The following is a 27,448-nucleotide window of genomic DNA, read 5'->3' on the forward strand; positions in this document are numbered from 1 at the left end:
CTTCCTCTACCAATCTTCGCAGCGCTATAATCCGCCTTACGTGCTACGGGACGTCACGTTGTAACTCAGTTTTCTTCGGTTTTCCTCAAAGTGATCGTTTCTCAGGAACCATCGTTGTCGATATGGGTCAGTTTCGACTAATTCCGAAACCAGTCCCGACAGGTGAGATTTAATATCGAACGGTTTCTCAAGTGAGCGCTATACTAAACATTATTTATAAACGTAGCCGAGGACTCTGTCGATGCAACGCTCGTTGCGATACGAATTTAAACTATCGTAATACGATAACTCGAATCTATTAAACTTTCTAACAATATCGTTGAAACAGTTTTATCGTATAAAATGTGTCAAGCCGAAGCGAGAAAATGTGTTTTATATTTTACTGGCATCTACGACGCAGTTAAATACGGTTTGATCGCGGAGCATCAAGTTCCAGATGAAACTCGAATCAGTTCTAGATCGAGTAGGTTTCTGCCAGTTCCAAATTGAGTTTAATTTAAACGCGCGTTAAGATGCTGAAAATGCGTGCCATTATCTCATCTATTTGCGAAACCGTTTGTTAAATCGATCGTATTGTCACGCGTACGGGAAAATATGTTCTTAGGTTACAGCAGCCGCTTTCTTATCTCTATAAATTATCGTTTTACAAACATTTGAACAAATTTCAGCCTGTCGATTCGCACGAGCGTCTTCTGTTTTTAACGTTACTTTTCTGAAATTTTCCGAAAGAAATTTTGCTACCTTCTCGTAAACACGCGCACGCACACACATACGTTTGTTCTATATAAAAGGTTCGGTCGAATAACAATTTATCAAGTATACTCGAAGACGAATAATTTCCGAACCGAAAACATAGAACAACGTAATTTTACGTTTAAGGCTTCGTCTTCGAGAAAAGTTCAGGTCGAAGGCTTTTGGTTAAATCTAGTATACGCGTATAATAAATTTCCAAATCTTCTTTCTCGGAAACAAAGCGTCTTGCGAAATATGTTATTCTACGTTCTCGATTTATTTTCACGCGTAGGATGACCTCCTGCCCCGTTTACTTTGTCCTGTCCAGTTTCGAATTATATACATTTAGACGATGTATATATTTTGTAAACTTTCTAACTTTCTTTCGACTCGGCTGATTGATTTAAAAGTCGTATGTAAAGACTTCAAAAAAAAAAAACGCGTGTTTTCGCTTAACCAGGATTAGCATTGGAAAAAAAATTATCATTTTTTGTTCACGAATAGGTTCGCCTATGAAATTAGCATGTACGTAGAGCGACTAAATGCACGCGTTTACGAAATTAATACGTTAATTAAAACAACAAGCGTAACGAGATATTGTAAAAATTATTGCCGTTCGCACGGAAAAATTTTCCATCCAGAGGTTTTTCCCGGATATGACAAACGCCTGACTGTGATGTAGCAATACTTTCGAGCGAATCAAGACGCGCGCTGGTAAACACGACGAACGCCGCGTGTCCGTCTTTTATGAAAGAACAACCTAAACTCGCTATACCAAATTCCTTCTGCTTTATTTAGAATCCCCTCGAAAACGCATAAAACGAGCATAGCGCTTGGCCATGTGTACATAGAAACTTTAAACGCGTAACCAAGCATAAAGTTGAAGAGGCTTAAACGTTTATCTGCAAGCTTGTCCCCGTTGCAATCGCTCGTCAAGCGCATCCCTCCGAACGAAAATCTTTGCAACACAAATTTCTCCGTCCGATTATTATAAATTAATCTGCGATACATATCCACAACGAGTTCTTCTATCCACGCCGTTAATTATTCTTCGACGTTGAACAAATGTTCTACACGAACAGTTCTTTGCCTTCGAATCGAACCTTCGCATTCCGACGAATTCAATGACTGCAACTATGCAACATCGTTTAAAGAAAAAGTAATAAAAGAAGCTCTAGTTACCGTTTAAAACATAAGAAGGACATAGCGAAGAAAAAAGGCTGATCGCGAAACGTATGGGAAACGAAGGACGAGATCCGAATCGTTTTCTCCACTATCGAACCTATACGACTGTTTTACCATCGACTAGGATCTTCGTTGGCCTTTTAAAACTATATATACTACAGTTGGTCGTTAATTAAATTTATAGACTCGCATTTACATACTTGAATTCCATTTACGAAGAAGGTTAACGATGACGAAATTAATATTTTCCTGTGTAAATATGTAAAGGATTAGATTAGTCAGAAGGTTGTTCCATCGAAATACGTATTTCGACTTTGCCTTATTAACATTCTCTGACATCACAAAAAATACCCAATCGTCACGCTTTATGTATACGTGTATCTCTTTCTGTATATTCGTTAAAGCTGTCAATTACCGTTCGTCCGATAAAATTACCACGCGGAAAACACTCCGTTGGAAGGATTTCCGAAAATGGGTCAGCTTCGACGAAAAGATTCTCTGAACTCCAAAATTCCCTCCACTCGATATCGCCCCAACCCAAACATCTCGAATCCGAAGAACCGAAGCAAATATGGAGCGTGTCGAAGGGAAACGGACATCTATCTATCTATCTATCTATCTATCTATCGTTTCCTAAGGCACGAGCGCCAAAGAGGCAAATTTTTGGCACAGTGACCTCGCATTCACATTATGAATCATTCGCGAACCCGCTCGGTGACAAACAACGCAACCAGTGGACTTCCTATTTCCGGCGCGGCTAATTTTAATGGGCACTCGCGAATCGTAAGGATTCCTCCAGCGGGCAATTTCGCGTTACTGGCAACGCGTCAAACTTCCGCATATCCGGCCTTCGCGGTACCTACCCTCCTCGCGCTTAACATTTTCCGGATATTACCACTCGGCCTGATCGAACGAGTATTTCTGGCTTGTCTGCGAACGTGTGCTCATGATCTCCATTATATGGCAGGGTTGGAGGTTTCTGGGAAATTTAATCTCGATTAAATCGCGTCATCGAACAAAACTTTGCCTCTAATGTCCAGATTAACCGATGACACGAGAACGAGAATGGCACACGTAGCCGACGCGGTTATTTTTGCACGCTGTTATTATTATGTCAGAGTTGCTTTATCAAATAACTTGCACGAAGAAACAGAAAGAAACGACGCTGTGTTTTATTAACATCGATTCAAAGGACAACGAATCGTTAGATAGAAACGACGATTCTCCTTTGTCCGAAGGAACGATCGATCGTCGAACGCGGAATTTCCTATATTGGCATCGACTGGCATAACGTTAGCCTCTTTAGTCGTAAGATATACATACTCTTTCACATTGTTTGCCGCATAATCAGCCAGTAATTATTATCTCGCGCGAAAAGAAGGTGTGAGATCTTGCGCTGTAACCTAATTGCCGTTCATGTTTCCAAGTAAACAGTGCAATGATCAAATAATTTTCCATTACACAACCCACGATCGAGCCTGTTCGTTGTAAATAACGTAATAGTTACCGAACGAATCCATCGGCCTGAGCGGTAACTTCCATGCGCGATGTTAGCGTTAAATAATTATATTCTGAATTGCGTTACCGCGGATTAATTACGTGTAATTGCAACGATGAATAAGTTTAATGAGCGAGATCGCAACCGACCGGAGACACGGCACCAAAGATACGTATCGTCAACTCGTGAGAAACAAACATAAAGGATTAACGAGGATCGTATGACGAAGACAAAGAGGAGTTGATCGGAGAACTTGTGTAGAAAAAAAAGAACAGTTATCGTCGAGTGTGATCGAGGACAATACTTTTGACTTTCAAACGATAATGGACTAGTACGTATCAGTTTTAACCGGTAAAACAATCGACCGTTCTAACTTACGACATCTCTCGTTGTCCGGTAAATGTATTCGTGGCGACCGATGGAATCAGACAACTGGTTTTTAATTGGTGACGCGCGTAGCGACGATTGAACTCTACGAGGTTTAAAATGAGTCGACCCATTGACAAGTACGATAATTTACGGCTCGCAATTTGGCAGCGATCGAATCCACGGTAATTATCAACAAATCGGTGTTCGTTTCAGGTGAATTTTCCACTTAATTTGTGCGCGAACAGATATTGCTTCGAAATATACTCGAACGATTTTTGTTAATTTTCTAAACGCAAAATTCTTTTCGATAATATATAGCGTATAAAGTGATAAGCAAAGAGTTAAAGACGAAACAATTTGAATTATCGCATCATTTGTAGCAATGAGATTTCAGTGGATTTCCCTACGATTCGCAGTTCTTCGCTTAAAGCAGAACTTTGCGCTCGGCTAATTAAATTCGAAAGCGGCAAGCACGTAGTAACGCGTAAGTAGCAATTTGTAAATATTCAAATTCATTGAACTATAGCGACGGCACACGAATGTTATTAAAAGTTTATGAATGAACGACGGAATAAATTAGCGACCAAACGCAACACTTGTCACTTTCTTGTGCAGACGATAGACTATAAAGCTCAATTGTTTACTAAAAGGCTTAGACCGTCTTTCGTATGCCTAATGCTCTTATCGTTTCTCGCATCTAACAACGATAACCTCTTTATCAATTCAGGATAATCTGTCCTATCTCGTTTATGACGTACGAATTAAATAATCACGAAAGAAAGAATTATTCAAAGAACGATATCACGGTATGGCGGACTAAAATTTTTATAATAACATTATTTTTACATTATTTCATACAAAAATGGCAGTGACCTGTCACAAATCACGATGTTCCTCACAGCCACGTTTCCATATCCATCTGTTCGTCTCTCTGTCTGTAATTTTTTAATGGAGCTACTTTGTTCTTTTAAAAAAATTGCAAACCTCTGTGTTTATCGAAATGACTCGTGTACGTTTGTATAACCGCGTTAGCTCGAATGACAAGGGGTCGGCAAAAGTTCAATAAATCGCGGCGCCGAGTAAAATTTCATCTCGACGAGTGTTTTGCTTTACCACGATTCTACCCTCGCTTTGTCGTCGCGTGAATAATTCTTCGTACGCGACAATGTCTAATTACCCCGAGCAATGGTCTAGCGTTCTTGCAATTTATTCTCATTTCTGGCAATAGTTTAAGCAAGGCAAGAAACGGAGACGTCATAAATATCGTTGTTAACGACTTAAGTGATGAAGTCACGGCTAGTATATGCGAATCGCTTTGCTAATAAAAAAAAAAAGTTACTGGCATGTGCATCTTTGTGCAGAAATCGGTTCTGACCGGAAATATTCGGTTATTTTCTTTCTGCTTCGAGCCACGCTCTAACGTTCTCGTCCATCTTCCATCGTGTTAGTTGTACGGCTGTACGTACTTGAAACGTATCGTGCGAACGCGTCTATATCGATGCTTGCGCGAATTTTACTCGATCTCTGTAGCTAAAACATTCTTTATGACGGTACGTTAGGTTTTCAGGAGAAAGGGAACTCGGCCAAAAGTATCAAAAGTATGCCAATTAGTGTCATTCGTTCTCCGTACGAAGTGATACTTGCAAGAGGCGAAGATCGTCGTGAAACGCAACGATCGTTTGAATAAAATTCTAATTTTAATTACAACGATCGATAGGTCGTTGATTTCTTACCGTCGATTTTGATCGATTCCAACTTAATACCTTTATAAGCGAAAGCTTTGTAACACGAGTATAATAAACGTAGACGATAAATATCTGCAATTTCAAGGACCGACAGGCTGTGCAACTAAAAATTGGAAGAAATTTAATCAGCTAAGTGGTCGACGTGTTAATTTTGATTATTTTATAGTCGCGTCGTAAGATCGGCGCGCATGAAATTTCCAAAAAGAATTCTTTAATTCTATTAGCAACCATTGCTGCAAGATTACGACTTTTATAGTAAAAAATTATTCGATTCTTTATCCGTTTCTTTTATATAAGAATATCGGAGTACGAGAAAGATAATGGCCGTCGAAGACTTCTAATTCTAATTCTGCGTCAGCCAATCAATTTGCGTTTTATTAGTCAATGAATTTCCTAAGACAATAACTTGGGATTCCCATCGCTGGAAAATGAAAGCAATAAAACGGTTATATAAAACTAGTCGTTACGTAGAATCGAAGATGAGAAAAACAGCTTATTAAGAAAAATATCGATCGAAGAGTACAGGATTTGTTAGTTTTTACAGACTTTCTGCCTATCAGTTTAAAAAAAAAACGAGACATTGCGGAATTAATTCGAAAAGTACACGGTTCGTTAGTTTTGACAAACTTTCTGCCTATCAGTTTTAAAAAAACCGAGACAATGCGGAATTAATTCGAAAAGTACACGATTCGTTAATTTTGACAGACTTTCTGCCTATCAGTTTAAAAAAAATCCGAGACAATGCGGAATTAATTCGAAAAGTACACGATTCGTTAGTTTTAACAGACTTTCTGCCTATCAGTTTAAAAAATAAAAAAAAACCGAGACGTTGCATATTTGATTCGAAGAGTAGCATTCCAACGTTATGGCTATATGTTCGAAATAGTTAAACGATCGTAAAATATTAAACACTAGCTTCTGTACTTTAGACATTGCCTCCTGAACATTCATTCTCGCGGAGGGCAATTTTGTCAAGAAACGTTTGACGTTCCTGAATATTTCACAAGGAGGATCTTTCGAAACCTGAAATTTAAAGAGTCGCGAGATACACAGAATTACATATGATACCGACTACTTAATAAAAAATTCTTTCATTTGTAAAGATACATTGGAATAAACGATAACAAAGCGTGACATACGTAACTATGTATTATCATGAAGGGAAGTAAATCGACGCTATCAAACGATTAGCATAAGAAAACAAAATAAAGTGTTATCGAATGGAAACGAATTGCATTGCTATCGGTCGGACATATCACGAAACGTATTGCGATAAATCTAGTTTAGTAGATGTTTAACGCTCCCGAAATTCGCGAGATTGCCCTCCGCGAGGCCGGATGCGTTACCCAAACAACGGTTTCCGTTCAAGTAGCCCGAACAATTTAGAAATCTAAACCGGGGGAACTGGATGCCAGGATGAACTAAAAATCTCGTGGAAAGATAATCAACGATCGGTCTTCTTCCATGATAAATAATTCTATTACGTTCATGTTTCTACTACGGTTCGATAACGTATCGCTTCAAGGTCGGCGTTAGAAGCGTGGGTGTGTCTCCTGTTAAGGCGCAACGTCACAATTTGCGTTCACAGTGCTTCATCCTCCGTCTAGGATGTCTAGAAATTTATCGATCGAAAGTAGAATCAGGTGTTTTATGGGTAAACAACTTTATTCGACAAATAAATTCTGCGTCCTACTGCTTTGCATCAAAATATTGTTCGAAACGAACAGGGGATGAAAGATACGCGTTTTAGATACGTTATCCTTTCCATCACCCGCATCTCGAATATCATTCACGGTACACGTAGAAAATCAATAGATGTAAATCATAAAAGGTTTATTCGAAAATGTTTAAGACGTTTACTCTGTTTTAAGTTATGCCACTATCGATGCCAACACGCGATAACTTCGAAAGTTTTAAATGTCGTTTCTGTCGTTCAAACAGCATCCTACGATATTTGAAAACGAACCCCCGTAAATTTCACAAACGATATTACTTTCATCGCATATCTGACTTACGTTCGAAGCACGTATCACGAAACGATCCGCGTATTTTAAACAACGCGTCAACAACAACGTGTTTATCGAACTTTCGCCTCCTGTCTCTCCGTATAATTAATATCCAGAGTCCTTTTACGCAATCGAATCGATATATTTTATATCGCCAGTGGAGGTTTGCGAAACACAATTTACCAGCTGGCTAACTAATAATTTCTCTCGTATGATAATAAAATAAAACGAATATAACGTTCTGCAAATACGACAACGTTCGAGGTAAACAAAAACATACCTGACAACTATACCGCGCGCTTTTATGCGATTTAACATCTTTATTAGCATAAACAAATAATTGGAACCTGCGTAAAAATTTATTTCACCCGTTGAATCTCGAGACAGGTACTTGGCCTTGAATATTTTCTTTATGTCTCTGTATACTACGTGAATTTTGTATCTTCTCGAGTCTTTTAATCATCCTTAAACGCATAAAAATCCACAGCCTACCGATAACTGGTCTCCTGCGTCCTAAAACGAACTTCAAATATAGGAACCGACGATCTTTCTCTGACCTTAATAAATCCGACCTTACGATAGAACCGTAGAGAAGGAACAACCCTAGGAAGAAGGGGCGACTCGGATCAACGAAGACATTCGGCTCACGAAGAAGTACTTCGGTAGCACCCTCGAAAAATGTCAATCACTCGGCAATGCCGAAACAACCCTAAGCTGCCAGGGAAAAGAACCCTCTACGCGGTAAATCGAATCCCGACTCTCCACTTCCACCCCCTTCTGCTTTATCCTTGATCGAATGTGACACGAGCCTCGTCCTTCCTGTCTTCGTCTGGAGATTCTAGCGAAGTTCGACCGACGCCGATACAACGTAAGTAATTGATACAAAATCGATTTCGAGGTACCGGGTCTTTGACTCGTTTGCCAATAAACCAAGTTTCTCCTTCTTCTTTCTGCGGGCGCGTTATTCTTTCGCGCGTTTGAACGCGTAGCGGAGCCGAAGCCCCCGCGTGAGGACACGCGTATGACGTGTGTTACATAGCGTTGTGGCGGCGGTGGTATACGCGCGCGCGCATACCACCGCGTGTGTATTTAAGTAGGTGTGCACGCGTGTGTTTGAAAGAGTTTTATGGGGAAAGGGAAGCACGACGCATGCTTCCTTCCTTAATGTCGGCCGGCTCGAGGGATTCGAGTGTTGCACGGTGTGTTCAGTGGCTCGCGTTGGATCTCCGCTGATCGGTCCTACCGCCGCCGAGTGGATCGCGTGCGATCCGTGAATCGGTGGATCGTGTTCCCAGGCTCCCGTTTCGATTGCCAACCTCGGCATCCCGTGAGTGACAATTCCGTTTTGCGATCCGTTTTCCAAAGGATACCCTTTCTCTCTATTTTTTTTTTTTCTTTTTTTCTCGTTCTGCACTCCTTTTTCTTCTTTTTCCACGCGTTCCTGCCACAGATCTTGTGCACTGTGCTTTTGCATGATCGCATAGATCGACGAGTGTGCTGTGCTCTTTTGTTCGTTTCGTAAGCCGTTTGGAACGTGTACGTTCAATTTTTTCATAGTGCATGGAGAAACGGTGGAAGTTCGAACGCTGGGATACTTCGTTTCTTTCTCTCTCGCGAATTTCGACTTGATAGAACATCGTCGAACGAAAGGGATATTGGAGTTTTTCGTGATTTTGACGTAATCCATCGTAGATCTAACGTCATTAAGATATTTGAGAGATTCTCGATATAGTGCCTCGCAACAGGGTGAAAATTGGGTGGAATGTACGTAAAAGATACGCTATGTTCTTTATTCGTTTTTTATACACGTGCAAATCGCTAAATATGGCTACGTGGACAGGTGTATGGTGCTTTTCTATTGCGACAATTTGACGTAATTTATCGATAAGTAAAATGGCGTTGTTCGTTCGAAAGCGTATCTCTAGGTTTACGTTTGAAAAAAGAATTGTCTACGTAATTGGACTTTTATAATTAACCCAAACACGCGTAATGTGTTTTTAGAATCGTAAAGTATAACGTAAATAAAAGAATAATCGAGTGTAAGAGGAAAATCCAGTAAATACGTTTGATCGTAATCCCGAGTAGAAAAAAGTGACATTATTTTGAAAAGCATAAAAAAGGAAATTCGCTTATCATATTTAGGTTAATGCCATTCTACGAGTTACTTTACGATTCCCAATAAATATTGAAATCTTTTTTATGTCGATTGATTTATTAACTCAGCCTAACTCTTATCTCTTGTTGCGATCGAACAGTGTTACACATTGCGTAAAATGTAATTTTGCGTTACTTTCACAGCGAAGAGGTTTACATATTAGATGTTCTTACTGTGGGACAAGGTAACTTTGTGATGCTAATTTGAGCCATTTATATACCCGGTTTGATTCTCAATAACTGTACACTGTAACAACGTGAATATGTTGTAAATGAAAGTCTTGCTTCTGTTTGTCGCGAATGTTTTTAAACTCGCTGTATATCGGAAACATAAGAAATTATTTCAATTGTTATCGTTATTATTTTATATTTGATTTCATTTGAAATATTATAGCGAAAACAATCGTCACGTTCGTTGGAATACAATTCTTCGTTACCAAATCGTAATTCTACTTATTTCATATTGCAATTATTATTCTATAAAATTGATAATAGCGATTTATAATTAATATTCTAGCAATAACAATAAAATTACGAATTTTAATTAAAATGAGCAACGCTGCTAAAATAAATATGCTGATTCGTCCGAATTTACACGGGGTTAGTTCGAACAGAATCCTTATACGCCCACGCGATCAGCGATACCGAAGTCGAACGAAAATTATGGCAGAAACGAAAATAGAACGATTTACCAAAGAAAAATAAGTCCATGTTACGGTATTAATTCTTATTTCACGACGTTCCGTATACGAAAACACAACTTTGAAGTTGAGTTGCAGGCGTGCGCACTTAAAACAAGACTCGAAACTAGTTGAGTTCACTATAAGCCCTCCAACGTGTCTGTATACAATGTATACAAGGTCGTACATACATAGAGAACGTAACGTAATCAAGAATTTTTTAGCGTAAACTGTTATCTGCGTGTTGCTAAACGCAGAGTTATGCTTTCGAATAAGAAATCTCACGAACTTTTTCCTTGCCACGGTATCCGAGAATTCTAACCTACATTTTAACTCCAGCTTCTTCAAATTTTGAAATTTTGAAAACAAGAAAACTTGTTTCTCCTAAGTTCGAATTTATCGGATCGATATCATCCATTAGAAATTTTCTATGAATGACACACTTATTAAAAATCCTAATCATTGCACTATTATTCCGATTGATTAGACGGCATTCCTCTCCAGACACTCGAGCTCAGCATTCCATTGTTTTGATAAGGATTGTGAAAACATCATTGAAAGGGATGATAAAGTCTCTTCGATCAACATCATTTAACGTTACGTTATTTTCTTTCACGCTTACTGATTTTATTCGATTATTCAGCTTATTCGGATTATTCATTCTGCTGCGAATGAATTTGAATCGATCGGTCGACGTTATCGTTCCATCAAACTTGTAATAATTATAATATTTATGTTACGGAAGATGTTACATCGTGTTGTCGATCGAAAGAATTTTGTAAAACACAAAAACGATATCGTAACAGTGTGTTGGAAGATTAATCAAATAACACTCTCGCAACGATCAGGTTTGAGGATAATTTGCTATTTTCTGTCGCATTTCATAAACATTGAATTAAACCTTAATTACATTGGAGTAGTATAGATATGTATTTTATGGAACATAAAAGAACAACGGTACTCGAATTAAATTTAACACATACAGACCAAAGATACATAGAAGTTATCCTTATTTCGAAGTATTTTCTATTTGTTCATATTTGACGTTCGCGTTCACGACCACTGTCATGGGCATGGACTGCTTGGCAAAATTCTAGATAACAAGCTGGAAACCGGCAGCAAAAATGTGTCGAAAATTTATTTGCTTTGGCATCGTAGCGCAACGCATCACACGATTCAAGGTAGATGTAAAAGACGCTTACTGAATATACGGAGATACAGAAACCATACGATACCGTGCGGTTGTAACTAAACGAAGTAACAAAATTAATAGACGTTTTTAAGTGGAAGATTAATTTGACATTAAGAGTATGGCGTTCTTAAAAATTTCTCTCGGACGAAACCCGCGTGATAAATATCTCGTATGAAGACGTGTAACTAGCACTCGATACAGTAATTCTTCCAGTATTATCCAATTCAAAAATTGTCCATGGTAATTTCAAATGACTCACCATATGCGTCATCATATTTTGAGTTCGCTATCGTAATGAATAAAAATGTGCAAATGACGTGCAAAGATATGCGTTAAAAGTAGCGATAATGTTCCTTAATTATGCGCCTGCGACACTTGCGCTTCAATATGTACAACAGGCCGCATGCCGTTTTAAATAACTGAACTAATTGCGAACGTTCTTTAAGCATTAACCTTCAAAAAAACTCAAGTGCCGTGTCGTTTGATAGCGGTTAATTATTTTCGAATGTCGATTTTACCTCGATCGTTCGATTCACGCAACTAACTTGCATTCGAACGTGATAATCGATTTTCATCCCCTTGCTTCTGTATCGAAAATCATTTAACACCGTCAACGGAGCTACGCGGAGGAACGTCGTCCTATTTATAATCATCTTTGTATGCGTTAATAAATTATTAGGAAAGATTATCAGATTAGATTTTAACGATTCGACGACACCTAGTCGAAACAGGACTTAGAAACGTGCGCTGGCGCGTTTACTGGCGCCAGGCTTCTGTTCTCAGGACAGTTTTCTGAAAACGTAGCGTTAATATTCTCGGTAGGGTCAGGATGAATGAAACTCGAGTTTAGCCATTCGCGAGGCGTTACGAATTCCGGGATCATGGCCAAATAGTTTCAAGAGAATTTCTCGCGACGACGCAACGAAGAACGGAAGAGGCGAAGTATTTCGCGAGGGCTCGAACGCTTTCGCTCGAACTTGGAGGCAACGGATGCGGCTTTCTTCGAAAATCTATTTTTCCGTCGACCTCCGCGCACACGCGACTCCACTTTCTGCCTCTCTGACTTGACGATCTTCAAAAATACGCGAAGGCTACAAGGACGAGCGGGTAAACAGGCGGCGGAACCAGCGAGTATGCGCGCCTGTATCTGCTTTTTCATCTCTTTCATTATCTTAGGAGGAAAGTCAGCTGGCAGATTTGAATAATGGATGGTGAGGAAAAACGGTGAATCATGAGTTCTTCGACTCTGACTGATACGTTTTTGCGATTTATGGTTGATCGATGGCGACTCTTGGAACGCGCGGAGCGCTGTTCTTCTTCGACCTTTTCATATTTTCCTCTTTCAGAAAGATAAAAATGGCCGTGGTATATAACGTTGAAACGATTGTTCTTTATTTAATATGGATACGTAGATTTTCACAGAGCTATAATCTTGCAAATTTTCGCGTTAATATTCGTCGGACGTTAAACAGGAAATACGATAATGCAAGGATTTTCTCAAAGAATGATACTAATTAGAAAATATTTTCCACGGTATTCGTATTACGTGAATTTGCACGTAGCGAGTCAACGCCGTACGATAAAAGACTCTTTTGATTTTTCACGTCTCCTGAAAAAAACTCGATTGATATGTTCGCGATAACGAATAAGGGTTAAATTTGGAGATTCGACGAAACGCGAATTCCTTTCAAACGATTAAGTCGATTCGCTAAATTCACGCGCTACGCGATATTACAGGAACATTTCGATTTTACTAATTTCCTATTTCCGGGAATGATAATAAACGCGCTCACTCTTTGGCACATTTATCACGACAGTTTGCCAAATATTTTAGATTTCACAGGTGATCATATTTTCGTCACTCAAACGACACGCACTCGGTTACAATTCTACTGGCATTGTCCCAGCAATCTGACAAATCTTTTATTAGATTTGTACAGAATGTACATCAACGGCGTAAATTACGTAACATAAAATGATCACGATCTCGGTCAATTTGTCAAACATCTTTCTCACCTTTATCTGTGTCTATTGTGTGATACAAGTATCTCGTTATAAAGGCTTATAATTGAAACTAACAGCGCTTTTTCCTTATCATTGCAGATTCAACGAGACGCGGTTGATTTGTACTTAAAACTATGGATGATGAGGTGATTAGCGGAGGCCAAAATAACAAGAGATCACCGATGACCCTAAACGTTAGCGGGTTGTGGGACGTGGTGCCACGATTAGATCATTATAGGTATGTGTGTGTGTGTGTGTGTGCGTGCGAAACGATACTGTAAAAATAATACCTGTATGGGTTTGTTCGAAGAAACAGAGAAAAAGGATTATAACGTCGAATATAAAAATAAATTCTCAAGAATTCTGAAAAGATGTACAGTGACCCGTTGAAAATAACGCTACGCGTTTAGAATCGACTTTAAATTAAAGGATACAGTGCGAGCGTTCTTTGTCCGACGGACGACAATTTATTGTAATTTTACCATTATTATTGTTCCAGCGAGAAAAGCTATTTCTATGTTTCGCAGTAACGTGTATTTATTTTTTCTTTTTTTCGTTTAAGAGATTAATGATTTTCCGATACTTCGTTGACGAAACGAAACAGTTAATTTCTCAATATCTGTCGGAGGAACGTATCTTCTATCTAATTAGCTATTTCCTGCAACGTTATTTAAAAGCACGTTTCCTCTAAAGGAGGAAATAATTTGTTTTTTTTTTTTTTTTTTAGCGACACAGTAAAATCACTTAGTTATCCATCGATCGTTAAATTGTTTCTTTTACAGATAATAAAAATCATTAGACATATTTAATTCACAGTTTTCAAAGGTCTCGTCGTTATTATAAAATCTCATTCGAACAAAGATTCCATAATTCAGATTATTTCAACGAATTAAAGTGTTAACTGTTAAGTGTTAAGTAACAAATTAAAGTGTGCCGTTCTTCCTATCAAATTTTCATCTTCAAAAATTAAACAATAATATCCTTTCAACAAGGTTGGAACTCTCGATGTCTATTTTAGTATCACTTACTACGTACTTGCCTCCTACGTACTTTCCTCTCAGTTGCGACAAATTTTTTCCCTGAGATCGATTTTCTCGCGTAGCATTTGTCCTTAATGTCTTTGAAAGTTGACAGAAAGTATACGACCACCGAGTAGTGGATATCTCGGATGTTTTGCAATTTCTTTCTATGGGAGTCTTGTAACTATAACTAGAATTTGTAACTCTTATTAAATTAAATCTTAAACGATCGCGATAAAACAATGGATACGCTTCTGGAAATAAATCATCTCGTTGGAACTATTAGTCTACAAGAAAAATCCATATATTTGATATTATGATAGAACGCAAGAGATAAAAGTACTTCTCACACCGTACGGTATACTACACGCTACTAATAATACACGGGAGAACTTGTTAATTATTCCATGATTTTAGAGATACTGTTCTCAATTTCGCGAAAAATTCTCCCGCCGAACATTACCTAATTGTCCATTCCTCAAATCGTTCAACAGTTTATCCTAACTTAATTAGCCGCTATAGGCTCACTAATACCATTACCGAAATTCACAGGCACGTTTCTGTTTGTAGATTGAGTCGTCGTGCTAAGAGGCCATCGCTGAGCACCCTGCACGAAGGAAATCTTATAAAGGTAAGATTGCCACACCCTGTAGACATTCGTCCTACTACCCCTCGTTTCTAATATCATCGAATGCATCGAAAAATATCTCGTAATCGTCGAGGTTCTCGTACCCGTGCGTTAATCATTTTTCATTCGTAGAATAGAATACGTTCGATGATAATGTATCTCATTGATCGTACGAGAATTCTATGGCAAAAAGTCTGCAGTTTGCAAAGTATTGTAACGGGAAGACGGAGTCACCATTAAACGCGAACATAAAATTCTATAAATTTGATCTCGCGATAGATTCGCCAAGTTTTCCGTTCCTCATTTATGCCATAATTATCCTTTATAATATATTTCTATCGTGTTTGTTTCCAAGTAACATAAAACGCTATATTATTTAATTGCATACACGTCATCGTTATTAACGACGGTTGCTTCAAATATTATAACAGAAAACGTTTTAACGCAATGCGAATAAAGGGGATGAAATAGTATGGTCGGCTTCGTGTTTCGACATAATCGGAAATACGTAAATTTATACACGTCGGTCAACTGTTAACAACGCGTGTAAGAATATAGGTCACGTATCCCATTTGCAAATGTGCGAATGAAACGCGCGACAGAGGAGGGATTAGAAATGCAAATGTAACAACATTCATTAGATACGTACACGTGCAATTCTTCGTAGAAACCGAGTATTTTTCATTGATGACTCACGATCGGTTTAAAGAATCGTCGTGTTCCTTAAAGGACTCGAACAGACGAACTATTTTCTCATGTTCCTCCGCTTCTCGTTTGCATTTCCATTGTACATTTAAGATAAAATTGCTGCCGAGTACTTTCCAACGAACAGGATAAATGTATTTTCAACACGAAGAGAGTTCATTGCGAGATATTAGACGAGATACTTCAAATTCTTAGACTGACGTTACTGTTTTCATGGGAATGAAATAAACGTTGCATAACGCGTGCATTACAAGTGATAAAGCTAATCTCAATTCGTCTCGTCGTGAAGTCAAATAACACCCGGAGGAGCTGTCTCCCTCGGCAAGAACGATCGAACTCATAACGAAAGGCGCGAGGGAGACAGTATATTAAGTTTACACAGCAGTAAATACCAGCTGCGAGATAAATTAGAAAAGGTATCAATTTTGAAATCCCCGCCGTTCTCGAAGGTCATTGTAATAGATTTGATAATGAAACGCGACATAACGCGTTTATCCGCGTTTATTATTTATCCATATTTCTCTCTTCAGCAAATTATTAACGTTAAGAGATCATTATTTTTCGAGTACAAAGATACATTCATAGACTAACAAATTTTGTCTTATTTATCTCTTTTAAATGTTATACCAAATTGTACGCAATCGTTGGTATCCTCTTCGTCCATGTGAAACTACTGTCGACTCTTTGAACTCTCTGAACTCTCGAAACAATACCAAGATCGGTCTCTGTATTTCCAAATCTTCTTGCGAAGACTAGATCGCATACGTTGCGATCTTCGAAGATAAACAACGATCACATACGCGCAGATTATCACGTTGTCCATCTATCTCAATATTGCATTGCATAAACATCGCGGGCATATTATTGCGTTACTAAAGCCGAATTTACACTGTTCCTCCAAAGTGAAACAATGTAAATTCGACTTGTGTAAACGAGACGTCAACTACGCTTATTTATTCGTAATTTCTTCGAATTCGACCGCAACATTTTAGGAGCATATTTTCGAAGTGTTGTGCCATTGATTTATCACAAAAACAAAACATCGATTTTTCAGTCGTGTTACACGAGAATCTCTCTTTAATTGAAGCTTCTGTGAAAGATATTAAATTTGACAGAAGTAACATGTAAGTCCTAAAATGTTCGAATTATAAATTAGTTAATTAGTTAATTATAGAATTTTATAGAAAAGAATGACACTTCGTATACACGGATTTAGCAAAGGGCAATGCAGAGATAAATTTGGAAATTTCAGGACCCGAACATAGAGGCTGGCCAAATCGGAGTAACTCAGCAAGGACACACGGGAATAAAACTAGGATGGATCCAGGGTGTCCTCATACCATGTCTGCTCAATATATGGGGTGTAATGCTCTTCCTGCGGCTGTCATGGGTAGTAGCACAGGCGGGCATACTGCAGAGCATCATCATAATCGGAATATCGGCAGCTGTCTGCGTCATCACAACGCTTAGCCTGAGCGCAATTAGTACTAATGGGGAAGTAAAGGGAGGTGTGTTACGGGTCCCCCGTTCTTTCTCGTCCTCTTTTTTCCTTTTTCCAAGGAGTGGTGCCATGTACTTTATAGTCGTTACATTCGCCTCGCCAGAATCGAACATTGACAATTGGTTTTTCCACGAAGTGGAAACTCGTTCTTGAAAAATAACCGCGCAATATCCTAGTTGCAACGATTTGCCTATAAAAATGCAAATATGTACATTATAAGAAATTTCCCACTGATAGAGATCTTTTTCTATTCTAATATTTGTCTTATCCATTTTTATGGAATACCGTTCCGATCTTATTAAAACTGGCAGAATTCTAATACGAGCCATCGTTTTCAAACTATACATTTAAAGAAATTAGATTTTTAATATTTAAATTAATGTCGAAATTTTTTCGTACGTAACATGCTTTAAATCTTAATTAAATAATCTTCGCGTAAAAGCTCTTCTTTCCACCTCGCGAATTTCATCTCCCCCCTCCATAGAAACGAAAGAAAATATTTCTAAATAATAAATCGTTAAGTTCAATGACGTATAAGTTGAAATTTCTATAGGTGGTATATATTTCATCATATCACGGACTCTGGGAGCGGAATTTGGAGCCTCGGTAGGAATCGTTTTTGCATTTGCAAATGCAGTTTCGGCATCGATGAATACCATTGGTTTCTGCGACTCCCTCAACGATCTGTTACGAGAGCATAACATGCAAATCATTGACAATGGGGTAAACGACGTTCGAATCGTTGGAACGATCGCGTTGATCGTTATGATCATGATCTGCGCGATTGGAATGGAATGGGAGTCAAAGGTATTTATTTTATATACTTCGATCGCGATAGAAAAATTAATTGTTTTCGTGTGTCGTACAAGTCCGTGTTTTGCTCTGCTGTATTACGCTCTTCGTTGCTTTACTGTAGTAAATAGCTTAATACTTATAACTTCCAATTATTTATATATTTTTTTTTTTTTTAAGATGTTTGATAAAACGAGTTCTTTCAGGCACAAAACTTCCTTATAGCCATCATCGTCGCAGCTATTTTCGATTTTCTGATTGGTGCTATCATAGGACCTAAGAATACGACGCAAGAAGCATATGGATTTCTTGGATTTTCTTGTACGTCAAATAAGATTACTTTATAAGAATATATTACACAAAAAGCTATTTATACGCTATTATCTCTAAACGAATCGTTTCTTAAATTCTCAGCTGAAGTATTCATGAGCAACCTGGGCCCGGATTATCGTTTTTCCGAGAACAGCAACCAAACGTTCTTCTCCGTGTTCGCCATTTTCTTTCCATCTGTAACGGGAATTCAAGCTGGCGCCAATATCTCCGGCGATTTAAAGGATCCAGCGAGCAGCATACCGATCGGAACGCTTCTTGCGTTGCTAATCTCGATGCTCAGTTATGTCACTTTTGTCTTCTTCGCTGGTGGAGCGGCCCTAAGGGATGCCAGTGGGCTTGTCAGTGCAAATGATACCATCGTAAACTGCATTCCGAACGTCAACTGCACTTACGGATTACACAACAGTTACTCGGTACGGAGTTCCTGTGAAACTATTTAAAACACATTAACGTTAAAACGCTATCGAATATTAAAATCAAAACTACGTGGAGAAAGAAATTAAAATGAAATCCGACCAAAATGAAAGTTGGAAAAATTGCTATCGTCTATCTATTTAAGTTTATCACTCGGCTGACTTTAGTTTTAAGTTTCGTAGTTCTTAAATGGATTGCAGGGTGAGCCGATTATTATTTTTCTACAAGCTTCCAGCGAATAAATTTACAGTATGATTTTACATTCTTTGCTCGTAGGTGATGCAACTTATGTCGGTATGGGGTCCGTTGATCTACGCCGGCTGTTTCGCGGCAACTCTCTCTACAGCGTTGACAAACTTGCTATCGGTACCACGATTGATACAGGCGCTGGGACAAGACAGAATTTATCCCGGTTTGATTTACTTTAGCAAAAGTTACGGGAAACACGGTGAACCTTATCGTGGTTACGTGCTCACGTTCGTCGTAGCAGCGTTGTTCCTCTTGATAGGTATCGATAAACTTGCAATTTTCGATATTAGACTTTTAGCTTTTCAATTAAAATAGCGAAATAATACGAATTATCTCGATTTTCAGCAAACTTGAACGTGGTCGCGCCTCTAATCTCAAACTTTTATCTGGCATCGTACGCGTTAATTAATTTTTGCACCTTTCACGCGGCGCTTATTCGGCCGCTTGGATGGCGACCTACATTCAGAGTGAGTAATCAAAGTAAAAAGATATTTTACGAGCACATCTTGAATAATCAGTGACGATGAAACAAGGAGGGAAATTCAGTGAAGCTTCTTTTTTACAGTATTACAACACCTGGTTGTCTTTGTTCGGTTTTATTACGTGCGTGTCCATAATGTTCCTCATCGATTGGGTGACTTCGCTGGTCACCTTTGTCATCATCTTTGCGTTGTATCTGATAGTGGTGTATCGGAAACCAGACGTGAATTGGGGTAGCAGCACGCAGGCACAAACCTACAAGACCGCACTTTCTATCGTTTATCGGTAAGAATATTATTATAATTCCATTATTTTTCTCGAGTTACTCAAATTCAAATATGTACCATGTACGCGATGTTACCATTTCGTATAGACGCGTTTAAAGCTCGCTATTTACCAATTTTATCTGACGTCGTACTTTCTATTTTCAACTCCCTCGCGATATAACATAATTCTCAAATGTATGTTCAAATTAAATGTTGCAGATTGAATTCTATCGACGAACATGTCAAAAATTATGCTCCACAAATTTTGGCACTGAGCGGAGCTCCTGGCGCCAGACCAGCGTTACTGCATCTGGCAAATCTCATCACGAAAAACCATTCGCTACTGATTTCCGGTGAAATACACCCAGTACGTAGTCTAAATAAGCGGATTTAGACACTTTAACTTTTAAACATTCCTAAAATACTGCGTGTCTGATTAGTCGCTTTTAACCGCATTTTTTCAACCAGTTATTTTCTGATGACATTTTTATTTTCTATCGTCATACCAGTGTCGCGAATCCTCTCGTATCGAGAATCTAATTTGAATTTTCAAACACCCAAGATTAACAAAAACGACTTTTATCTCTTTCCAGACTCGTTTATCGTACCGTTTACGATCGATGCGACTGAGAAACGGCTATGCATGGTTACATCAACAACGTATAAAGTCGTTCTATCATGTAGTGGAGGATTTAAGCTTCGAACGGGGTGCATCAGCTTTGATGCAAGCAACAGGTGTCGGCAAGTTGGCACCGAACGTTGTTTTAATGGGTTACAAAACACACTGGTCAACGTGTAACCACAAGGATCTGCAAGAATATTTCAATGTTCTTCAGTAAGTTAATTAGCGTATATCACAGTGTCCGCGATAATGAGAATATAACGGAACTTTGTACCGTTTCTAGTAACGCGTTCGATCAGAAGTTAGCGGTAGCGATGTTACGAATTGCCGAGGGCTTGGATTGTTCGGAAGTTGCAACCGCGAATGGGGATGACGAACATGGTGTTTTGGCGCAAAGTAGCTACGATTTGACTGGAAGCACTTTGATGCACGTGGATAGCAATTTGTCAATGTCCAGCCAAATTCCAAGAGTGCAAAGCGTGCCAACGATAGGTATCTATGAGTTTGATTGATTAGGTTATTAAAATGATTAGATTTGCTAAAAAATCCTTTTTCCTTTTCCTCAGCTACTTTTATCATGATGTTTAACAGCGTTCGAACTCTAGCTGGAATTCTTCATTTGAAATTTATTATACCGATCGATATAATTTTGTTTCAGGAACGCAATTCGTGCCGGTAGAAGCTCCACAAATTGTTAGAGATTCGCCTACTCACGGAAGTGCCCGTGACCATTTGAAGAACAAACGAAAACACGCGATAGAAAAATTAATGTAGGTGAAAATTAATTTCGATGTGCATCTACAGACGTTAAGCATTACATCTGTATTTTTGGTAATCGTGTTAATGAGAAAATGTTATTTTATATTTGAAATTATCTCTACAGGGAGAAACGGCATGCAATGGCACCGGTCCCTGAACGTTTAGCGATTTTCCAAAGAAAGCACAAGAATGGTACAATCGACGTGTGGTGGTTGTACGACGATGGAGGTAATTCATAAAATGTTTACGCCTGTCTGCAATCAATATTACTAATTAATATACCTATCTGGTCGTATTTAATTAGCCTACATTTAATTAATCTATGTGATATAGATATTTTTCTATTTCATCTAAATGATTTAATCAACAAATACCTTTGATTTATCCCAGCAGATGGCTGAATGAGATTAATATTAATTTTCGAGCAATAATCTTTTGATAATTTCAGTATCAAAGTACATAAGCAGTATCAGAAACGTATTAAAAACGGGTCGCCTTTGTATCCGATGCCTTTAACAAAAATCTTCAATGAATCGCGTTACTTATTCCAAAATATTGATTTAATTTCTCAATTGATATTTAATAATGACTCAATTTCTCAGGTGTACTCATTTTTAAGTGGTAAACATTTTTATTCAACAGGTTTGACGATTCTTCTTCCGTATATAATCAGTACACGCTCGAATTGGGAGCATTGTAAAATGCGAATTTTCGCTTTGGCCAATCATAAACAAGATATAGTGGCCCAAGAAAAGGAGTAAGTTAAATGTTCAAAAAAGTATGGTTCGATTTAGATTGTATATATTTATAAATAATCGTATAATCGAGTAGATTAAATACAACTGATTTTTTATTCGTATCTTCAACAAAAAAAATTCCTTAATTAAAAATAGCTTTAATTGGAAATAATCCATGTGATCATCGATCATGTATATTAATAATTTATAGAATGGCCGAGATAATGGCAAAATTCAGGATAAGATATACCAGTTTGAAAATGGTAGACGACATAAGCGTTCAACCAAAGCAAGAAACGCTAGATTTCTTCGATAAACTTATATCTGACTTCCGAAAAAACGAGCCTGACGACACAGGTACTTTACTAGATTACGTATACATATCTATATTAATTGAAAAAGAATCATTTATTTATTATAAAGTAAATATATCAGTATGATCATTTAAAACGTCAACAATTATCAGGATACTTGAAATGATAATTTCAATATCTCGTTGCAGAATGTTGTGTAACAGAAATTGAACTTCAGTCTTTGAAAGATAAGACGTACCGGCAACTCAGACTGAGAGAATTATTATTGGAGAATTCCAGTCAATCCACGTTGGTTGTAATGTAAGTACATATCTTGTTAGACGACTTACAAAATCAATAAACAAACAAACAAATAATTATTTACAAGTGAATTTGTTTGAATTGCAGGTCGTTGCCAATGCCAAGAAAAGGAGCGGTTTCAGCTCCACTTTACATGGCATGGCTGGAAGCTTTAACTAAAGATATGCCACCAACACTCTTGATACGCGGAAATCATACTTCCGTCTTAACGTTTTACTCGTAGTTCACCGACATTATTCTTAAACAATAATATAATTTTAGTATCTAGATGAATTTACGTTGAATAACATCACGAAAACGTCTATGCAATTAGCAAAGACATCTTCTGATGTGGACAGACAGTATTCGGTATATTCATGCCAAAAATTATATAGATACTATGATCTGTTTTCTTTTTTATACAGTATTCGTTAAACGTCAAGCCCGGTGGTACTTGCTGACGAGATTATTTTAACGTAGAAATGAAAGACAACAATATATGGGACTATCGATAAATAATAGCCCCATAACTTTGATACTTATAGGACTCTAGGACGCGCTAACGAAGAAATATACACTACAACTATTCTTAGAACGTATTGTACTTTCAAGCGTGGAGATGTTTTATTTAGTTAGCGATCAATGACTTTTATATGATAATACACACGATTATCTTTAACATATACTATTAATACGACATATAGTACAGTAGACAGATAAAGTAGAATTTAAATTTTCATTGAATACGATGGACTTCTTAAACATTGAACTTAATGACGTATAACTAAATAATTTAATAATAGTATGACGTACTTCATATGTTAAAGTCTTTTTAACCGATCTAAATGTATAGTATTATACTTAAGCAACGAAGGAGGAGATATTTCTTACTTCTCACATCAGTAATATATTTTTTCATTATAGAACTATGTACCTACTTAAGAAAATTCTTGTTACTGAAATTTCAATTCCATAGAAAACTTATATAAATGCTTAAAGATACGATACACTTATTTTTACAAATGTATTTTTTATTTTATATAATACGATACTTAATAATACAGTACTTAACTATTATTGATCATTAATTATTATCGTTATTACTGATGCTCGAATAGGAAATATTCTTTTTGTTTTCATGTAACTTTTAGTTACGTACAAACAAAGTACAGAACAAAGCTTAATTGTGAATTGTTTTAAATCGCGCCTCATGGACTATTTAGTTAACAGTAAAATAATGTAAACAATTTTCAGTACTGAACAAGTTATTATTATACTTCATTCTTTAATTTCTAAATTAAATCAACGATTCATTTTGTAAACATAAATTCGATCATTTTCCTGTATAAACTTGTAAGTGAAAATTTTTTCACAGTAAAATATTACTGAAATGCACCATTTGTAAATATGAAGATAACTCAAAAGAGAAGAACAATTAGTAGAATTAAGTCTATGAAAGCTTATAAAGTGTTTTATTTATTTTGTAATGCATTTAATGACATTAAAAAGATCTATCATTAGTTATAATAAATTCATTGTGATTTTTACATTCCTGAATTTATATAATTTTCCTTTCTAATGTTGTCGCTTCATGATTTAATGATCCAAAAATATACTAAATTTTTCTGTACAATGAAAAATTAAGGAATTATAGATATAATTCAGGAATCAGTGCTTCGTGTTCGACTTCTCCCATTGAATGAAGATGTTCTATAATCAATATCAATATTATTATCAATTATTATTAATTGATCTATACAATATATACATAAGGATTTTATATTTCAAACTTTTAAAGAAAAAATAATCCTGTTTCATACAAAAATATTTTACATCAGAATTATAGTCATTTTAGCTAAGTAGCTCACTTGTTACAATGAGTTTCAAAAATTCTAGCAAAAACTGGCTGTATTTGTTCCAATATATCACATGTTAGCATTCCCCTTTGCTTTATCTTATATGCAGATGCGTTGCATTCTCTTACTAATCTAGATGCTGCGTAACTTGCAGCTATCGGAGGTGACAAAGCACTTTCACTACTTCCTGCGCAAATAGCCCACCACCAAAATACAGCTAACGCGCCAGATAGTAAGTCTCCTTGACCTCCACATCTTCTTCCAGAACCTGCTAATCCACATGACACAGCTTCTGTACCTTTATGTCCATCTGCAATTACATCCTTTGCTCCTTTGTGTAAAATTACTACATTTTTGCCAAATGCATCTGCTAAATGTTTAACATCGTTAGCTTTAACCATTGGTGTAGGTTGAACATTTTTATCCAGTACTCCTTTAACAAGACGACTGAATTCCATTGCATTAGGAGTAAGAACTACGCCTGGATACTCTTTTATAATATCAGGCTTTTGGCTAATTAGAAATAATCCATCTGCGTCAATTACTAGTGGCTTTTTCATGTCACGACAAATTGAAATTAATTCAACAATTGTTTTAAATATTTTATCGTCTCTACCAAGACCTGGTCCAATAACAATTACATGTAAACGATCAAGCCATGGTCTTACTTGTTTAATCGCATCATATTGATCTAAAACTGGGTGAACAATAGGTTCTGGACTAAATGATTTCAAAGGAATGCTTGCGTCTTTCACACAAAATATGTGCACTAAGTCACATCCAGTGCGAAGTGCACTCATTGCTGCATAATATGGGGCACCAGTATATTCGATACTACCACCAAATATTCCAATTCTACCATCTTGTCCTTTATATTTGGTATTATTCAAATTTGGAATTATTTTTCTTATTCCTTTTAACATACGCTCATCAACTGACACTGATGTAGCCATAGTGGAAACTAATGGGCACTTGACTAAATTCCTGTAGGCAAACTGCAAAATACCAAGAGCCATTCCTCAATTTAAGAGGTTAATCTTAATAGTTACTTTCCTCTTACAGATGATGTATGTAATGATTGATGCAAATGAATACCTTTTCTAGTACATATATCTTATCATTTGTTGCAAAAAACATATTTTACAGCGACAGTTGTATATATGATACATACAGTATATATATGATAACAATGGTATATATAAATAAATACGGTATTAAGATAAAAGAGATAAATACTAAAATACAATATTACCTGCGATGTTCTTAATACCTAATTGACAATATGTACTGTTTTTGTGTAGCAATTATTAATTGAGTAGAAATCGAACAATAGCACAGAAACACAAGATATAATAAAAAGTATTGATAACCTAAAAAAGTAGATTGTCCTACTTTATTCGTATGAAACTGCACATGTTTTTTATGCTTTTATGCCTAAAATACTGATTTAATAATTTACCTAAACACCTTTTGAGTTTGTTTTGTTACGTAGAAAAAGCAGGATAACAAAAACTGAAAATTTTTAAGCAAGATGGTACGAAAGTATTAACAAGTGTACAATTGAAAACTTTAAAAAACAATTGTCACTTCGATATCGGCCATTAACTTTTTGAAACATTATGAGGATTCGTATGTTCATTTATAAATAGGGACTAAAGATTTCGAGAATGAATAAAATTGATAAATTGCGTCTATACATAAAATAATACACATCATATGTATATATGTAGCTATATTAGATGTTTATCGAAAATTATTATTCCATACGAATATTTTATAATATTTTATAATATATTAAATATATTGTCTATTCGTCATTCGTTTTCCTTTAAACATTCAAATGCCTAAATTATACTTCGGCAACTTTCATTTTATAATAGATTTTAATATACAATTCCTTGAATATACCATCAATTTGTTAATGCAGCCCCTTTTGTAAAATACAAAAATATGTTTATTTATGATATACATACAAATAATAAGTATTTTATAAACTAACAAGATATAGTTTCTAATATTTACAATATTATGAAATTTTAGTTAATTTTATCTACAGAAGGAACGAAAAATATACATAACCTCTAATTTCACCCTACAAACTAAATCTCGCATCTAATGATACAGTACATTTTTATTACATTACTAATAAATTATGTTATGTAAAATATATATGTATGTATGTATATAAGGAATCATATTAATGAAACATTTGAATTCATACTGTACAATTGAACCTTGGTATTACATACACAATTTATACGTCACCAAATAGTAGTACTCACTATACGCATAGTGTATTCTAAAATTCACATGGCCTCCGTTCATTCATGGTTTTGCACTATCAATGAATGACTATGTTCCAGTCGTTATTCGTATTTTTAAAGATTCGAGCAATAGTAGGATAATAAGTTCGTTCGAAAAAGACTATTCTTTTGAATAAATATTTATAACGAAACTAGCTACTCTCGATTACTCTTTCCCTTTCAAACTTAATTATAATACTTCGACAATTCACGTTTTGTTAATAACTATTAATGATGTTTAGATCGTAATAATTTTGAAGGAACCATTAATAACTGAATTGATTATATCAATAAGAAGGAAAAAAAAAGATAAGTTAACCTAAGAAATTATTTTTAAGTCAATTCTATCTGAAAATGTCGTAATATTGGCGGAATAAGCTAAATCGTAATCTAAATTTCAATCAAAGCAAAGATTCCGCTAGTCAAGTACATTGTTTATTAATAAAATTAAATTGTTAAGTACTAACACAAGTCGCTAACATGTTTCTGTTTTTTCTTATGATATATCAATTAGTACAAGGTGAAAAACTATGCACTTTGAAAGAATGCATATGAAGATAATAAAAGGAAATAGTGTTGATTAGATAATATATTTTATTAAATACATGTAATAACTTTACGAGAAA

At 36.5% G+C, this 27,448-nt stretch overlaps 2 protein-coding genes across 6 annotated transcripts; one reads left to right on the top strand and one right to left on the bottom strand.

Moving 5' to 3' along the window:
• Positions 1–24,210, top strand: Nkcc (sodium potassium chloride cotransporter). Of its 3 annotated transcripts, none has more exons than XM_072011961.1 (19): positions 1–162; positions 13,665–13,803; positions 15,155–15,215; positions 17,170–17,425; positions 17,972–18,225; positions 18,417–18,531; positions 18,625–18,956; positions 19,234–19,465; positions 19,552–19,673; positions 19,772–19,971; positions 20,172–20,319; positions 20,546–20,787; positions 20,858–21,066; positions 21,233–21,344; positions 21,458–21,561; positions 21,976–22,090; positions 22,282–22,427; positions 22,573–22,684; positions 22,772–24,210. In XM_072011961.1, exons 2-19 carry the CDS (start codon positions 13,700–13,702, stop codon positions 22,905–22,907), a joined length of 3,000 nt encoding a protein of 999 aa, XP_071868062.1. In that variant the 5' UTR covers positions 1–162; positions 13,665–13,699; the 3' UTR covers positions 22,908–24,210. The 3 variants fall into 3 exon arrangements, with proteins under 3 accessions (XP_071868062.1, XP_071868063.1, XP_071868061.1); XM_072011962.1 differs by lacking the exon at positions 1–162 and adding an exon at positions 3,814–3,997; XM_072011960.1 differs by lacking the exon at positions 1–162 and adding an exon at positions 8,672–8,862.
• Positions 24,119–26,138, bottom strand: Naxd (NAD(P)HX dehydratase). Of its 3 annotated transcripts, none has more exons than XM_072011983.1 (2): positions 25,979–26,138; positions 24,119–25,514 (listed from the first exon to the last, which is right to left on the bottom strand). In XM_072011983.1, exon 2 carries the CDS (start codon positions 25,470–25,472, stop codon positions 24,528–24,530), a length of 945 nt encoding a protein of 314 aa, XP_071868084.1. In that variant the 5' UTR covers positions 25,473–25,514; positions 25,979–26,138; the 3' UTR covers positions 24,119–24,527. The 3 variants fall into 3 exon arrangements, with proteins under 3 accessions (XP_071868084.1, XP_071868085.1, XP_071868083.1); XM_072011984.1 differs by lacking the exon at positions 25,979–26,138 and adding an exon at positions 25,772–25,953; XM_072011982.1 differs by lacking the exon at positions 25,979–26,138 and adding an exon at positions 25,615–25,762.
• Positions 26,139–27,448: the final 1,310 nt, after the last annotated feature.

Source organism: Bombus fervidus, chromosome 10 (genome assembly GCF_041682495.2).
Source record: "Bombus fervidus isolate BK054 chromosome 10, iyBomFerv1, whole genome shotgun sequence".
NCBI classification, from domain to species: domain Eukaryota; kingdom Metazoa; phylum Arthropoda; class Insecta; order Hymenoptera; family Apidae; genus Bombus; species Bombus fervidus.